The sequence below is a fragment of the Salmo trutta genome, chromosome 12, assembly GCF_901001165.1.
Source record: "Salmo trutta chromosome 12, fSalTru1.1, whole genome shotgun sequence".
Taxonomy (NCBI): Eukaryota; Metazoa; Chordata; class Actinopteri; order Salmoniformes; family Salmonidae; genus Salmo; species Salmo trutta.
In genome coordinates, this window is record NC_042968.1 from 42,098,951 (window position 1) to 42,116,671 (window position 17,721).

The 17,721-nt window shown below is 43.7% G+C and overlaps 1 protein-coding gene and 1 long non-coding RNA gene across 2 annotated transcripts; one reads left to right on the forward strand and one right to left on the reverse strand.

Moving 5' to 3' along the window:
* The first annotated feature begins 3,243 nt into the window (after nt 1–3,243).
* Nucleotides 3,244–4,180, forward strand: LOC115202718 (uncharacterized). Its single transcript, XR_003880027.1, has 2 exons — nt 3,244–3,959; nt 4,121–4,180. It is a non-coding gene; the product is annotated as an uncharacterized LOC115202718 (long non-coding RNA).
* Nucleotides 4,181–8,475: 4,295 nt separating this feature from the next.
* Nucleotides 8,476–10,103, reverse strand: LOC115203566 (high choriolytic enzyme 1-like). The gene is made up of 2 exons (XM_029768345.1): nt 9,764–10,103; nt 8,476–9,259 (listed from the first exon to the last, which is right to left on the reverse strand). Exons 1-2 carry the CDS (start codon nt 9,991–9,993, stop codon nt 8,683–8,685), a joined length of 807 nt encoding a protein of 268 aa, XP_029624205.1. The 5' UTR covers nt 9,994–10,103; the 3' UTR covers nt 8,476–8,682.
* Between the last annotated feature and the right edge of the window lie 7,618 nt (nt 10,104–17,721).

Consider the following 17,721-nt stretch of genomic DNA (forward strand, 5'->3'; position numbering starts at 1 on the left):
CTGAGGAACCACTGGACTCACTGGGAGTCTGGACTGTATCATGTTATCTCCCCTCTCATACTGACTCTAGTCTGTCCTGTGGAACCACTGGGAGTCTGGACTGTATCATGTTATCTCCCCTCTCATACTGACTCTAGTCTGTCCTGAGGAACCACTGGGAGTCTGGACTGTATCATGTTATCTCCTCTCTCATACTGACTCTAGTCTGTCCTGAGGAACCACTGGGAGTCTGGACTGTATCATGTTATCTCCTCTCTCATACTGACTCTAGTCTGTCCTGAGGAACCACTGAACCCACTGGGAGTCTGGACTGTATCATGTTATCTCCTCTCTCATACTGACTCTAGTCTGTCCTGAGGAACCACTGGACTCACTGGGAGTCTGGACTGTATCATGTTAACTCCCCTCTCATACTGACTCTAGTCTGTCCTGAGGAACCACTGGGAGTCTGGACTGTATCATGTTATCTCCCCTCTCATACTGACTCTAGTCTGTCCTGAGGAACCACTGGGAGTCTGGACTGTATCATGTTATCTCCCCTCTCATACTGACTCTAGTCTGTCCTGAGGAACCACTGGACTCACTGGGAGTCTGGACTGTATCATGTTAACTCCTCTCTCATACTACACAGAAGGTACCACACTCACTGCTGTAGGGTATATGCAGGTATATGCCGTGTACCCACTTTTTTTGGTGGGCGTTGCATATAGTCAATTTTAAATCCCCACAATGCATATCAAAGTAGTGTAGTGGAGGTAAACACTGTATCAATTAATACGGCTGATGGAACAAATCAGAAAGTTTTATCTTAAAATGCTATTAACTATTATTTCTTCACATTTTAAGCGCAGCAATGTGCACACGGCTGTAGGCCTACGAGCAAATGTTCCAAAAATGCATTTTGCCGGGAAAACACAGTTTCATGGACAGAGATGGAAATATCTGTTAGATGATAGAATGAGGGGAGATCTAAAGATGCAACAACTATCATGGGATGTTAATATGACTGGGATTATCAACAACTATCATGGGTTGTTAATATGACTGGGATTATCAACAACTATCATGGGATGTTAATATGGCTGGGATTATCAACAACTATCATGGGATGCTAATATGACTGGGATTATCAACAACTATCATGGGATGCTAATATGACTGGTATGCTAATATGACTGGGAATATCAACAACTATCATGGGATGCTAATATGACTGGGATTATCAACAACTATCATGGGATGCTAATATGACTGGGATTATCAACAACTATCATGCGATGCTAATATGACAGGGATGCTAATATGACTGGGATTATCAACAACTATCATGGGATGCTAATATGACTGGGATTATCAACAACTATCATGGGATGCTAATATGACTGGGATGCTAATATGACTGGGAATATCAACAACTATCATGGGATGCTAATATGACTGGGATTATCAACAACTATCATGGGATGCTAATATGACTGGGATTATCAACAACTATCATGCGATGCTAATATGACTGGGATGCTAATATGACTGGGATTATCAACAACTATCATGGGATGCTAATATGACTGGGATTATCAACAACTACCATGGGATGATAATATGACTGGGATTATCAACAACTATCATGGGATGATAATATGACTGGGATTATCAACAACTATCATGGGTTGCTAATATGACTGGGATGCTAATATGACTGGGATTATCAACAACTATCATGGGTTGCTAATATGACAGGGATTATCAACAACTATCATGGGATGCTAATATGACTGGGATTATCAACAACTATCATGGGATGCTAATATGACTGGGATTATCAACAACTATCATGGAATGCTAATATGACTGGGATTATCAACAACTATCATGGGTTGCTAATATGACTGGGATTATAAACAACTATCATGGATGCTAATATGACTGGGATTATCAACAACTATCGTGGGTTGCTAATATGACTGGGATTATCAACAACTATCATGGGATGCTAATATGACTGGGATTATCAACAACTATCATGGGATGCTAATATGACTGGGATTATCAACAACTACCATGGGATGATAATATGACTGGGATTATCAACAACTATCATGGGATGATAATATGACTGGGATTATCAACAACTACCATGGGATGATAATATGACTGGGATTATCAACAACTATCATGGGATGCTAATATGACTGGGATTATCAACAACTATCATGGGTTGCTAATATGACTGGGATTATCAACAACTATCATGGGATGCTAATATGACAGGGATTATCAACAACTATCATGGGATGCTAATATGACTGGGATTATCAACAACTATCATGGGATGCTAATATGACAGGGATTATCAACAACTATCATGGGATGCTAATATGACTGGGATTATCAACAACTATCATGGGATGCTAATATGACAGGGATTATCAACAACTATCATGGGATGCTAATATGACTGGGATTATCAACAACTATCATGGGATGATGATATGACTGGGATTATCAACAACTACCATGGGATGATAATATGACTGGGATTATCAACAACTATCATGGGATGCTAATATGACTGGGATTATCAACAACTATCATGGGTTGCTAATTTGACTGGGATTATCAACAACTATCATGGGATGCTAATATGACAGGGATTATCAACAACTATCATGGGATGCTAATATGACTGGGATTATCAACAACTATCATGGGATGCTAATATGACAGGGGTTATCAACAACTATCATGGGATGCTAATATGACTGGGATTATCAACAACTATCATGGGATGATAATATGACTGGGATTATCAACAACTACCATGGGATGATAATATGACTGGGATTATCAACAACTATCATGGGATGCTAATATGACTGGGATTATCAACAACTATCATGGGTTGCTAATATGACTGGGATTATCAACAACTATCATGGGATGCTAATATGACAGGGATTATCAACAACTATCATGGGATGCTAATATGACTGGGATTATCAAAACTATCATGGGATGATAATATGACTGGGATTATCAACAACTATCATGGGTTGCTAATATGACTGGGATTATCAACAACTATCATGGGTTGTTAATATGACTGGGATTATCAACATCTATCATGGGATGATAATATGACTGGGATTATCAACAACTATCATGGGTTGCTAATATGACTGGGATTATCAACAACTATCGTGGGATGCTAATATGACTGGGATTATCAACAACTATCATGGGATGCTAATATGACTGGGATTATCAACAACTATCATGGGTTGCTAATATGACTGGGATTATCAACAACTATCATGGGATGATAATATGACTGGGATAATGCCTTTAGCTGCTAGACAATGAAAGAAAGTTGATATGAAAACCAATAGAACAGGAGAACGCATAATGAGGAAGTCTTTTTTCTAAATTAATTGCCTCCATGTTTTTTCTATGGTGTGATTTTGCCTATAGGCTACTTTGAAGCAAGGTAAGACATGCCTCATAATATAAAACTAAAATGTCCAGGTTTCAAAACCATTTAAGGAACAATAAAAATATAGAGATGGTAATGATAGTGTGTCTTCTGGTTGATGGAAATTCTTTCCCTAAAACCTTCTCAGTTAAAGGTTAACTAAAAAAAAGTAGCCTATGTAACTGACAGTTATCTGTAAGTCTATGTCGTTGTTTTTTTTTGTTGAATTGTTTACGTGTTCGCTATACGGGAGAAATGATAAGACAGGTGGAACTACGTGGCTAATAACTGTTGTAACGGGGATCATTATTGTAGCAACACATCTTTGGGGGTGAAGGCATTCCCGCGCGGTGTTAGCTAAGTTTTCATGTTACCGGGTGTAGTTCGTAAAGGTTGATATGTGTATGTTAGGATGAAGCGTGAATTCATGCCAGGAATATAAGTGTGAAGTTTGATTTCCTCCCTTCTGTAATAAGCAGCCAATGAGGTATTTTTTCCTTTATTCGTGTGCTCAATCTGATACTGTTATAGCTCCGGCTAAACTGTTTATGTATGTAATTACTTCAGAGTTATACCAAGCTAATAAGTCACTCATAAGACAAGAAGGTGTAAGAGTGTGCTTAAACTGTATTTTCATTTACTTTATAGTTCTCACGGAAGGTGATAATTCTGACTAAACTACAGAATAAAGCCGCCAGTTAAAATCAAGGAACGGTTGTGCTCGTGGTTACTGGAGGGAGTTACAGCCTATACCTACCTGGCAGAACAAAATACCCACTTTTCCAAGCACTACTACATCAAATCAAATGTATTTATAAAGCCCTTCTTACATCAGCTGATGTCACAAAGTGCTGTACAGAAACCCAGCCTAAAACCCCAGACGGCAAGCAATGCAGGTGTAGAAGAATGTGTTCAGTGATGTACAATGCAGGTGTAGAAGCACGTATTCAGTGATGGACAATGCAGGTGTAGAAGAATGTGTTCAGTGATGTACAATGCAGGTGTAGAAGCACGTATTCAGTGATGGACAATGCAGGTGTAGAAGCACGTGTTCAGTGATGGACAATGCAGGTGTAGAAGCACGTATTCAGTGATGGACAATGCAGGTGTAGAAGCACGTGTTCAGTGATGGACAATGCAGGTGTAGAAGCACGTGTTCAGTGATGGACAATGCAGGTGTAGAAGCACGTGTTCAGTGATGGACAATGCAGGTGTAGAAGCACGTATTCAGTGATGGACAATGCAGGTGTAGAAGCACGTGTTCAGTGATGGACAATGCAGGTGTAGAAGCACGTGTTCAGTGATGGACAATGCAGGTGTAGAAGCACGTGTTCAGTGATGGACAATGCAGGTGTACATCACTGAACACAGTTGATTAATACAAAACAGCAAGTACAGTGCCTTCAGAAAGTATTCACACCCCTTGACTTTTTCCACATATTGTTGTCTAACAGCCTGAATTAAAAATGTATTAATTTAATATTTTTTTTATGTCACTGGCCTACACACAACACCCCCATAATATCAGTGGAAATTATGTTTTTCAATTATTTATTTTTTTACAAATGTATTAAAAATGAAAAGCTGAAATGTCTTGAGTCAATTTGTATTCAACCCCTTTGTTATGACAAACCTAAATAAGTTCAGGAGTGAAAATGTGCTTAACAGGTCATATAATACATTGCATGGATTCACTGTGTTTTTAACAGGATTTTACCTCATCTATGTACCCCACACATACAATTATCTTTAAGGTCCCTCAGTCGAGCAGTGAATTTCAAACACAGATTCAACCAAAAAGACTAGGGAGGTTTTTCAAATAAATCAAATAAAATGTTATTGTTTGAATACACATATTTAGCAGATGCTATTGTTTGAATACACATATTTAGCAGATGCTATTGTTTGAATACACATATTTAGCAGATGCTATTGCGGGTATAGCGAAATGCTTGTAATGCTTTGCAAAGACGGACACGTTGTCCTACCAAGCATAAAGGCAGTAACTGCCACATAGCGTGGAACTGAGAAATCTGGCTTTTATTTACCTTGGTTTCACAGTAACCTTATGCAGTTACTGTTAACATGACCCCCGTTTTCTCAAATACATTACAATAGAGGCAGGATACTTGTCCACATGATTAAGCATGTAGTTAATGTAGCAAAAATGATATTAACACATTTTTGACCAAATGAGCAGTTACTGCCTTTTTTGTGTGGGAGGGCATTGGTAGATGGATACAAAACCAAAACAAACAGACATCGAATATCCCTTACGAGCATGGTGCAGTTATTAATTACATACACTTTATTCATTACAATTTAAAATGGTGTATCAATACACCCAGTCAAAATAAAGATAACAGTCGTCCTTCCTAACTCAGTTGCCGGAGTGGAAGGAAACTGCTCAGGGATTTCCCCATGAGGCTAATGGTGACTTTAAAACAGTTACAGAATTTAAATGGCTGTGATTGTAGTTACTCCACAATGCAAACCTAATTGATAGAGTGAAAAGAAGGAAGCCTGTACAGAATTACAAAATATTCAAAAACATGCTTCTTGTTTGCACCAAGGCACTGAAGTACTACTGCAAAAAATGTGGCGAAGCAATTCACTTCTGTCCTCTATACAAAGTGTTATGTTTGGGGCAAATCCAATACAACACATTACTGAGTACCACTCTCCATATTTTCAAGCATAGTGGTGGCTGCATCATGTTATGGGTATGCTTGTCATCTTTAAGGACTGGGGAGTTTTTCAGGATAAAAAAAGAAACGGAATGGAGCTAAGCACAGACGAAAACCTGGTTCAGTTTGCTTTCCACCAGACACTGGGAGATGCATTTACCTTTCAGCAAGACAATAACTTAAAACACAAGGCCAAATATACACTGGAGTTGCATACAGTGAATGTTACATAGTGGCTGAGTTACAGTTTTGACTTAAATATGCTTGATAATCTATGGCAAGACTTAACAATTGTTGTCAAGCAATGATCAACAACCAATTTGACAGAGCTTGAAGAAATTTGAAAAGATTAATGGGTAAGTCACTAATGGTGAAATTCCACTCGAGGAACCAAACCGTACCCCCATCACATGACTGTTCCCTTGGGGATTAAGACAGTACTGCTATATACTGCCCCTGTCACATGACTGTATCCTTGGGGATTAAGACAGTACTGCTATATACTGCCCCTGTCACATGACTGTACCCTTGGGGATTAAGACAGGGGCAGTATATAGCAGTACTGTCTTAATCCCCAAGGGTACAGTCATGTGATAGGGGCAGTATATAGCAGTACTATCACATGACTGTACCCTTGGGGATTAAGACAGTACTTCTATATACTGCCCCTGTCTTAATCCCCAAGGGTACAGTCATGTGACAGGGGCAGTATATAGCAGTACTGTCTTAATCCCCAAGGGTACAGTCATGTGATGGGGCAGTATATAGCAGTACTATCACATGACTGTACCCTTGGGGATTAAGACAGTACTGCTATATACTGCCCCTGTCACATGACTGTACCCTTGGGGATTAATACAGTACTACTATATACTGCCCCTGTCACATGACTGTACCCTTGGGGATTAACACAGTACTACTATATACTGCCCCTGTCACATGACTGTACCCTTGGGGATTAATACAGTACTACTATATACTGCCCCTGTCACATGACTGTACCCTTGGGGATTAATACAGTACTGCTATATACTGCCCCTGTCACATGACTGTACCCTTGGGGATTAATACAGTACTGCTATATACTGCCCCTGTCACATGACTGTACCCTTGGGGATTAATACAGTACTGCTATATACTGCCCCTGTCACATGACTGTACCCTTGGGGATTTATACAGTACTGCTATATACTGCCTTATGTTCATTTACCTTTATACCTATGTTCTTATACAGTTAGTGTTTGTCCCTCCTACTACTCTACCCCCTGTGAATACCCTACTACTCTATTACCCCCTGTGAATACCCTACTACCCTATTACCCCCTGTGAATACCCTACTACTCTACCCCCTGTGAATACCCTACTACCCTATTACCCCCTGTGAATACCCTAATACTCTACCCCCTGTGAATACTCTACTTACTTCTCTACCCCCTGTGAATACTCTACTTACTACTCTACCCCCTGTGAATACCCTAATACTCTACCCCCTGTGAATACTCTACTTACTTCTCTACCCCCTGTGAATACTCTACTTACTACTCTACCCCCTGTGAATACTCTACTTACTACTCTACCCCCTGTGAATACCCTAATACTCTACCCCCTGTGAATACTCTACTTACTTCTCTACCCCCTGTGAATACTCTACTTACTACTCTACCCCCTGTGAATACTCTACTTACTACTCTACCCCCTGTGAATACCCTACTTACTACTCTACCCCCTGTGAATACCCTACTACACTATTACCCCATATGAATACTGTATATTTCATTACTTCTGCCTATATAAACAAAACAAATAGAGGATACAGTTATGTCCTCCACCCATGGTTGTATTCACCAGGCAGGTCTCTGTGTTGCCAGATGGACTCCAGCCTTCTGAGCTGCGTCCAACCAGGAGTTGACGCTCTTCAAAGTCCTGTTTCAGTCTCCTTTTCACCTAATTTTAACACCTGATTTTCTTAACAAGAGCCACATCTCAATAGGTGCATTGTCATTTTTATTTTCTCATGTCAGCCTCACTGATTCTTTTCTTCCTAAAATATATATATATTTTTTTTCTTCCCAGCCCTCTATTCTTGTAATTCTATTTGTGTGTATTCCTAGTGTCTTGTTGTGTTTAGGCGAGAGAAATTATGTCATTATAGTGGTGACAGAAGTGATGTAACTCTAGTGCTGACTGGAGGAAGAATGTCTTGGAGCAGGACAGACATGTAGGGCTTGTGCCAAGTCTGTTAACTCTCTCTCTCTCTCTCACACTTACTAACACACACACACACACACTAGAAAACACTAGAATTACACAATAGCATCTGCTTTCAATCTTGTTTATTTTAGATAATTAACTAAGTCATATGATTAAAATAATTTGAGAACTACACAACTACAGCAGTGATCTTTTTTAAAGTTACAACTAAACAATGATTTTAAGTCAATAAGATCACATTATATATGTCAGACTAGACTTCCTTCATCTGGTCTTTTCCAGACTTTTCTCCTGTGACTTGACGTCTTCCTCTCAGCAGCTGTAGAGTCTGTTGATCCTCAGGATGTCAGTGGTGGACAACCCCTGTCTCTGGCCGATGGACACGTTGGGGTTGGGGATGGGGGTGATGGTGTCCATCCCGTTGATAGAGAAGGCTGTTTTTCCATAGTGCATGACAGAGCTGTAGTCATAGGGAGTGTTCAGGTTGTTGGTGTTTGATTTATCAAAGTTGTAGGCGTTGTTAGAGTCGACGTTACGCCAGTTGATCGTGACATACTGGTCACGGTCACTCCTGGTTTGTTCGTGCTGGAAGCCCAGAGCGTGGAGAGTCTCGTGCTGAATGATGCCGAAGTAAACGCAGCCGTCCATTTGGAGAGAGACCGTCTGTTGGCCTCCCACTCTCCCAAGAGAGGACCAGCACCCGTCTCTGGGCTCATAGCTGATGAAGTCAACCTGATTCTGCCGAGGCACGAAGTGAATGCAGGTCTTGGAAGGGAAGGCCCGGAGCGCGTTCTCAATGCTCTGCTTGTCTGAGGAACTGAAGCTACTGCTCACTGTGTAGGGCACTTCAACCAATCCGCTAGAGCCTTTTTTCCAGAAACACCCTGCACTGTAAAATAATATTCAGCTGGTTAGTCAATTATATCTGAAAATACAATTAATTTGACATAAAAAAATATATTTGTTATCTTTACTTCAATATTATTGGTCCTTTACTCTACTTCACTTGTTCAACTAACCTGAAATTAAAATATGTATATATATATCAACATAAGATGCATGTAAAAACAACTACAAGGGAAACTGTGTTTCATTTTCCCTCAATTTACTAATTCTAAGTTCCAGCAACAACTTGCAACGTGTCTCTGTTTTTAGAGGATTGTGGGTAATTCCACATTCTTTGACTTTACACTACTTCTACACAATGTTGTATACATGTTTTGAAGGAAGAAAAATATATTTTTGTATTAGTTTTAGTCAACTTTCTGAAACACTAAAAGTGAAGTATATTATACATAAAAACATGTCATGTTGGAAATACATAAAAAGCTGTTGCAAATTGTTTTAAAAGTAGAACTGGCACAATATAGTTTTTAGTGTGTGTTGGTTGTACCTAAAGCAAATCATGGCGTTTCTGGTTGTCGGTGCCACCATGTCTCCCTCCAACAGAAACTGACTGGAGCCGTTATTGGTGGTCAGAATTCTCTCAGTGATGTCTACAGCCTCAGGGTTGTCTGTTAGAATCTCTGGTCCACTTCCATCCTCCATGAGAGGGTTGGCCTGAGAGAGGTCCAGCAGCAGCAGCAGTAGCAGCAGCAGGGTGAGAGAGGGGCTTTGCTCCATCTTCAGTGTGTGGAGAGGAGAGATTGGATGGCTCCTTAGATCTGACAGTGGAGATTCTCTGGATGGCTTCTTGGTCCTGGAGATGCTTTGGAGAGGCTTGATGTGTGATTCTGTCTGGTCAGTCCTGGGCTTTTTATACAGTCCTCTACAGGTGTGTCTGCTGGAGGATTATGGGTTGGGGTCCATGTTGTTAGTCCTAAATCAACCTCTGAAGGGAGGGCTCCACCGCCACACCTCCAGTTTCAACATGGTTTTAATCCGTACAGGTCCGTTTACACCTGGCTGTGCCTACTCAACAAACACATACTAATGTAATCACAGTTGACTCTACTACAGTGATGTGCTGAGGAACGTGTCAGATTGTCACTGCAGTGGGTCCCTTTAGACATGAAGTAGTCAGCGTCCTGAATGACACCCTATTCCCTGTATTGGAGTGTACTAAAGTAGTGTACTATGTAGGGAATAGCGTGCCTTTTGGGATTTCAGGAAACAGCAGATGGTTTTGTGATTATTAAAGATGTGACTGATACACTACTAGGTACTGGTTTACATCATTGGTGTGTTTGTTAGTTTATTGTGTATCAGTTTGGAATACACAGAATGCTGATACATACTTAGAGCAGGCCACTGGTCAAATATTGTCACATTGCCATTTCCTGTTTGGCAAATTCTATGGAACAGGTAAACAAGTTGTAAACAAGTTGTTCAGACAAAACTCATCGTTTTAATATATGTCTGGTAATATTAATCAAATGTATTGGAAGAATTATGTTTGGTTGTAGATTGTGGTAGTTGTGCCTAGATAGCTTAGGCCAGGATTAGTGAAAAACTGCAAAATAACAAACACCTCCAAAGTCATCATTGGCCTCGTGGTGAAATCCCTGAGCGGTTTCCTTCCTCTCTGGCAAATGAGTTGGGAAGGACATCTGTATCTTTGTACTGACTGGGTGTATTGATACACCATCCAAAGTGTAATTAATAACTTGTCACGCCCTGACCGGGTGAACTCAGGTGTTTTGGGTCAGGGTGGTTTATGTTGGGTGGTTTTCCTGTGTTTGTTTTCTGTTTTGCGTTGGAGCCTTGTGTTGGCTCTATTGGGGAGTATTTCTATGTTGGTTTCTGTCTTCCCAATCAGAGACAGCTGTCGCTAGTTGTCTCTGATTGGGATCTCATTTAAGTTCATTTTCCCCCACGCTGTTCGTGGGGAATTGTATTTGCATTGCTATTCGTAGCCTGTGAAGCTGTTCGTTCATGGTATCGTTTATTGTTTTGCTGGTTCACCGTTCTAAATAAAAATGATGATGAACCAAACCTCCGCTGCGCCTTGGTCCCTCTATAACGACGAACGTTACAGAATTCCCCACCGAACCAGGACCAAGCAGCGGGAGGAAAAGGAGCGCGAGAGATGGGCTCGCGAGGGAAAGGAGTTCTGGACCTGGGAGGAGATCATGTCGGGGAAAGGACCCTGGCGGACGGACTCCCAGGTCGAGGAGGAAAAGCCAGCCGGTAGACGGAGTCGCAGGCGGCGGTCGAGGAGGCCCGGAAAACAGCCCCAAGAAAATTTTGGGGGGGGGCTAATGGGGTGGTCCGGTAGGGCAGAGGAAGAGCCCAGACCACTGCTCTCGTGGGGGATGACGGCGGAGGAAGAGACGAGGATGAGGCAGTTGATTGAGGACCTGCAGAGGGAAGATCTGGAGGAGGAGCCCTGGTATGCGGAGTTGCGCGCTGTGTCGCCAGTGCGCCCGCACAGCCCAGTGCGTCCGGTGGACAGACCCAGCACATGCCGTGCTAAGATGGGAATCCAGCCGGGACGAGTGGCTAAACCAGCTCCACGCTACAGGTCACCTATACGTGTTCACAGTCCTGTCTGGCCCGTCCCTGCTCCCCGCACCAAGCCCACGGTGCGTGTCCACAGTCCTGTCCGGCCCGTCCCTGCTCCCCGCTCCAGGCCACGGGAAGCGGAGTTGCGCGGTGTGTCGCCAGTGCGCCCGCACAGCCCGGTACGTCCGGTGGACATGCCCAGCACATGCCGTGCTAGGATAGGCATCCAGCCAGGACGAGTGGCTAAACCGGCTCCACGCTTCAGGGCACCAGTACGTGTTCACAGTCCTGTCTGGCCCGTCCCTGCTCCAAGCACCAGGTTAGTGGTGCGTGTCCCCAGTCCTGTCCGGCCCGTTCCTGCTCCCCGCACCAAGTCAGAGGTGCGTGTTCCCAGTCCTGTCCGGCCCGTTCCTGCTCCCCGCACCAGGTTAGTGGTGCGTGTCCCCAGTCCTGTCCGGCCCGTTCCTGCTCCCCGCACCAGGTTAGTGGTGCGTGTCCCCAGTCCTGTCCGGCCCGTCCCTGCTCCCCGCACCAAGTCAGTGGTGCGTGTCCCCAGTCCTGTCCGGCCCGTCCCTGCTCCCCGCACCAGGTTAGTGGTGCGTGTCCCCAGTCCTGTCCGGCCCGTCCCTGCTCCCCGCACCAGGTTAGTGGTGCGTGTCCCCAGTCCTGTCCGGCCCGTCCCTGCTCCCCGCACCAGGTTAGTGGTGCGTGTCCCCAGTCCTGTCCGGCCCGTCCCTGCTCCCCGCACCAGGTTAGTGGTGCGTGTCCCCAGTCCTGTCCGGCCCGTTCCTGCTCCCCGCACCAAGTCAGAGGTGCGTGTTCCCAGTCCTGTCCGGCCCGTTCCTGCTCCCCGCACCAGGTTAGTGGTGCGTGTCCCCAGTCCTGTCCGGCCCGTCCCTGCTCCCCGCACCAAGTCAGTGGTGCGTGTCCCCAGTCCTGTCCGGCCCGTCCCTGCTGCCCGCACCAAACCAGTGGTGCGTGTTCCCAGTCCGGCACGGCCCGGGTCCGGTCCACCGGTGCCCAATCCTGTTCCGGGCGACGGCTCCGCTCCAGAGCCTGGGCATGCCGCTCCACAGTGGTCCAGTCCGGGCCAGAGGGGTAGGGCTAAGGTGGAGGCGGGGGGGAGAACACGCCCGGGGCCAGAGCCTCCACCGAGGGTGAGGCGCCCACCCGGATTCCCCCCCCTAATAGACTTAAGTTTGGTGCGCCGGGAGTACGCACCGTTGAGGGGGGGGTACTGTCACGCCCTGACCGGGTGAACTCAGGTGTTTTGGGTCAGGGTGGTTTATGTTGGGTGGTTTTCCTGTGTTTGTTTTCTGTTTTGCGTTGGAGCCTTGTGTTGGCTCTATTGGGGAGTATTTCTATGTTGGTTTCTGTCTTCCCAATCAGAGACAGCTGTCGCTAGTTGTCTCTGATTGGGATCTCATTTAAGTTCATTTTCCCCCACGCTGTTCGTGGGGAATTGTATTTGCATTGCTATTCGTAGCCTGTGAAGCTGTTCGTTCATGGTATCGTTTATACTTTTGCTGGTTCACCGTTCTAAATAAAAATGATGATGAACCAAACCTCCGCTGCGCCTTGGTCCCTCTATAACGACGAACGTTACATAACTTCACCACGTTCAAAGGGATATTCAATGTCTGCTTTTTTATTTTTACCTGTCTACCAATAGATCAAATCAAACTGGTCACGAACACGCGTTTAGCAGATAATATTGTGGTTGTAGTGAAATGCTTGTGCTTCTACCTCCGACAGTGGATTAATATCTAACAATTACACAACATATACACACATCTAGTAAAGGAATGGAATCAAGAATATATAAATATATGGACAAGCAATGTCAGATTGGTATAGAATAAGATACAGTAGAATAGTATACAGTTTATACATATGAGATGGGTAATGCAAGATATGTAGACACTATTAAAGTGACTAGTGTTCCATTTATTAAAGTGGCCAGTGATTTCAAGTCTATGTATATAGGCAGTAGCCTCTCTGTACTAGTGATGTCTATTTAACAGTCTGATGGCCTCGAGATAGAAGCTGTTTTTCAGTCTCTCGTTCCCAGCTTTGATGCACCTGTACTGACCTCGCCTTCTGGATGATAGCGGGGTGAACAGGCAGTGGCTCGGGTGGATGTTGTCCTTGATTTATATTTTTGGCCTTCCTGTGACATCAGTTGCTGTAGGTGTCCTGGAGGGCAGATCATTTGCCCCCGGTGATGCTTTAGGCAGACCGCACCACCCTCTGGAGAGCCCTGCGGGTGCAGGCGGTGCAGTTGCCATACCAGGCAGTGATGCATCTGTAAAGGGTTGTAGGTGACAAGTCAAATTTCTTCAGCCTTCTGAGGTTGAAGAGGTGCTGTTACGCCTTCCTCACCACACTGTCTGTGTGAGTGAACCATTTCAGTTTGTCCAGTGGTGTGTACGCCGAGGAACTTGAAGCTTTCCACCTTCTCCACTGCAATCTCGTCGATGTAGATAGGGAGGTGCTCTCTCTGCTGTTTCCTGAAGTCCACGATCATCTCCTTTTGTTTTGTTGACGTTGAATGAGAGGTTATTTTCCTGGCACCACACTCCCAGAGCCCCCTCCTCCTCCTCCCTGTAGGCCGTCTCGTCATTGTTGGTAATCAAGCCTACTACTGTTGTCATCTGCAAACTTGATGATTGAGTTGGAGGTCATGGGTGAACAGGGAGTGCAGGAGGGGACTGAGCACGCAGCCTTGTGGGGCCCTAGTGTTGAGGATCAGCGAAGTGAAGGTGTTGTTTCCTACCTTCACCACCTGGGGACGGCCCGTCAGGAAGTTCAGGACCCAGTTGCACAGGGCGGGGTTCAGTCCCAGGACCTCAAGCTTAATGATGAGCTTGGAGGTTACTATGGTGTTGAATGCTGAGCTGTAGTCAATGACCAGCATTCTTACATATGTATTCCTCTTGTCTAGATTAGAGGTCGACCGATGATGATTTTTCAACGCCGATACCGCTACCGATTATTGGAGGACCCCAAAAAAGCCGATTAATCCGCCGATCTTTTAATTTTATTAATTTGTAATAATGACAATTACAACAATACTGAATGAACACTTATTTAAACTTAATATAATACGTCAATAAAATCAATTTAGCCTCAAATAAATAATGAAACATGTTCAATTTGGTTTAAATAATGCAAAAACAAAGTGTTGGCGAAGAAAGTAAAAGTGCAATATGTGCCATGTAAAAAAGCTAACGTTTAAGTTCCTTGCTCAGAACATGAGAACATATGAAAGCTGGTGGTTCCTTTTAACACGAGTCTTCAATATTCCCAGGTAAGAAGTTTTAGGTTGTAGTTATTATAGGAATTATAGGACTATTTCTCTCTATACGAATAGTATGTAATATACCTTTGACTATTGGATGTTCTTATAGGCACTTTAGTGTAACAGTATAACAGTGTAACAGTATAGCTTCTGTCCCTCTTCTCGCTCCTACCTGGGCTCGAACCAGGAACACATCGACAACAGCCACCCTCGAAGCAGCGTTACCCATGCAGAGGGGTGGAAACAACTACTCCAAGTCTCAGAGCGAGTGACGTTTGAAACGCTATTAGCGCGCACCCCGCTAACTAGCTAGCCATTTCACATCGGTTACACCAGCCTAATCTTGGGAGTTGATAGGCTTGAAGTCATAAACAGCGCAATGCTTGAAGCACAGCGAAGAGCTGCTGGCAAAACGCACGAAAGTGCTGTCTGAATGAATGCTTACGAGCCTGCTGGTGCCTACCACCGCTCAGTCAGACTGCTCTATCAAATCATAGACTTAATTATAATATAATAAACACACAGAAATATGAGCCTTAGGTCATTAATATGGTCGAATCCGGAAACTATCATCTCGAAAACAAAAAGTTTTTCCTTTCAGTGAAATACGGAACCGTTCCGTATTTTATCTAACGGGTGGCATCCCTAAGTCTAAATATTCCTGTTACATTGCACAACCTTCAATGTTATGTCATAATTATGTAAAATTCTGGCAAATTAGTTCGCAACAAGCCAAGCGTCCCAAACAGTTGCATATACCCTGACTCTGCGTGCAATGAACGGAAGAGAAGTGACACAATTTCACCTGGTTAATATTGCCTGCTAACCTGGATTTCTTTTAGCTAAATATGCAGGTTTAAAAATATATACTTCTGTGTATTGATTTTAAGAAAGGCATTGATGTTTATGGTTAGGTACAGTCGTGCAACGATTGTGCTTTTTCGCAAATGTGCTTTTGTTAAATCATCCCCCGTTTGGCGAAGTCGGCTGTCTTTGTTAGGAAGAAATAGTCTTCACAGTTCTTCACGTTGGAGCAACGTGTACCTAAGCGATTATATGCAACGCAGGACAGGCTAGATAAACTAGTAATATCATCAACCATGTGTAGTTAACTAGTGACTGTGATCAAATGTAAAATCAAATTTATTTGTCTAGCCCTTCTTACATCAGCTGATATCACAAAGTGCTGTACAGAAACCCAGCCTAAAACCCCAATCAGCAAGCAATGCAGGTGTAGAAGCACGGTGGCTAGGAAAAACTCCCTAGAAAGGCCAAAGCCTGGGAAGAAACCTAGAGAGGAACCAGGCTATGAGGGGTGGCCAGTCCTCTTCTGGCTGTGCCGGGTGGAGATTATAACAGCACATGGCCTAGATGTTCAAATGTTCATAAATGACCAGCATTGTCAAATAATAATAATCATAGTTGTCGTCGAGGGTGCAACAAGTCGAGGGTGCAACAAGAGTAAGTGTCAGTTGGCTTTTTCATAGCCAATCTTTGAGAGTATCTCTACCGCTCCTGCTGTCTCTAGAGAGTTGAAAACAGCAGATCTGGGACAGGTAGCACGTCCGGTGAATAGGTCAGGGTTCCAGCAGGTCTGGGACAACAGGTCTGGGACAGGTAGCACGTCCGGTGAACAGGTCAGGGTTCCATAGCTGCAGGCAGAACAGTTGGAACTGGAGCAGCTGCACGGCCAGGTGAACTGGGGACAGCAAGGAGTCATCAAGCCAGGTAGTCCTGAGGCATGGTCCTAGGGCTCAGGTCCTCCGAGAGAGAGAAAGAAAGAAAGAGAAAGAGAGAATTAGAGAGAGCATATTTAAATTCACACAGGACACCGGAAAAGACAAGATAAATACTCCAGATGTGACAGACTGACCCTAGCCCCCCGACACATAAACTACTGCAGCATAAATACTGGAGGCTGAGACAGGAGGGGTCAGGAGACAGGTAGGAGCAAGCCCATGTAATGCTTTGTAGGTTAGCAGTAAAACCTTGAAATCAGACCTTGCCTTAACAGGAAGCCAGTGTAGGGAGGCTAGCACTGGAGTAATATGATCAAAGTTTTTGGTTCTAGTCAGGCTTCTAGCAGCCGTATTTAGCACTAACTGAAGTTTATTTAGTGCTTTATCCGGGTAGCCGGAAAGTAGAGCATTGCAGTAGTCCAACCTAGAAGTAACAAAGGCATGGATTAATTTTTCTGTGTCATTTTTGGACAGAAAGTTTCTGATTTTTGCAATGTTACGTAGATGGAAAAAAAGCTGTCCTTGAAACAGTCTTGATATGTTCTTCAAAAGAGAGATCAGGGTCCAGAGTAACACCGAGGTCCTTCACAGTTTTATTTGAGACGACTGTACAACCATCCAGATTAATTGTCAGATTCAACAGAAGATCTCTTTGTTTCTTGGGACCTAGAAGAAGCATCTCTGTTTTGTCCGAGTTTAAGAGTAGAAAGTTTGCCGCCATCCACTTCCATATGTCTAAGACACAGGCTTCTAGCGAGGGCAATTTTGGGGCTTCACCATGTTTCATTGAAATGTACAGCTGTGTGTCATCCGCATAGCAGTGAAATTTAACATTATGTTTTCGAATGACATCCCCAAGAGGTAAAA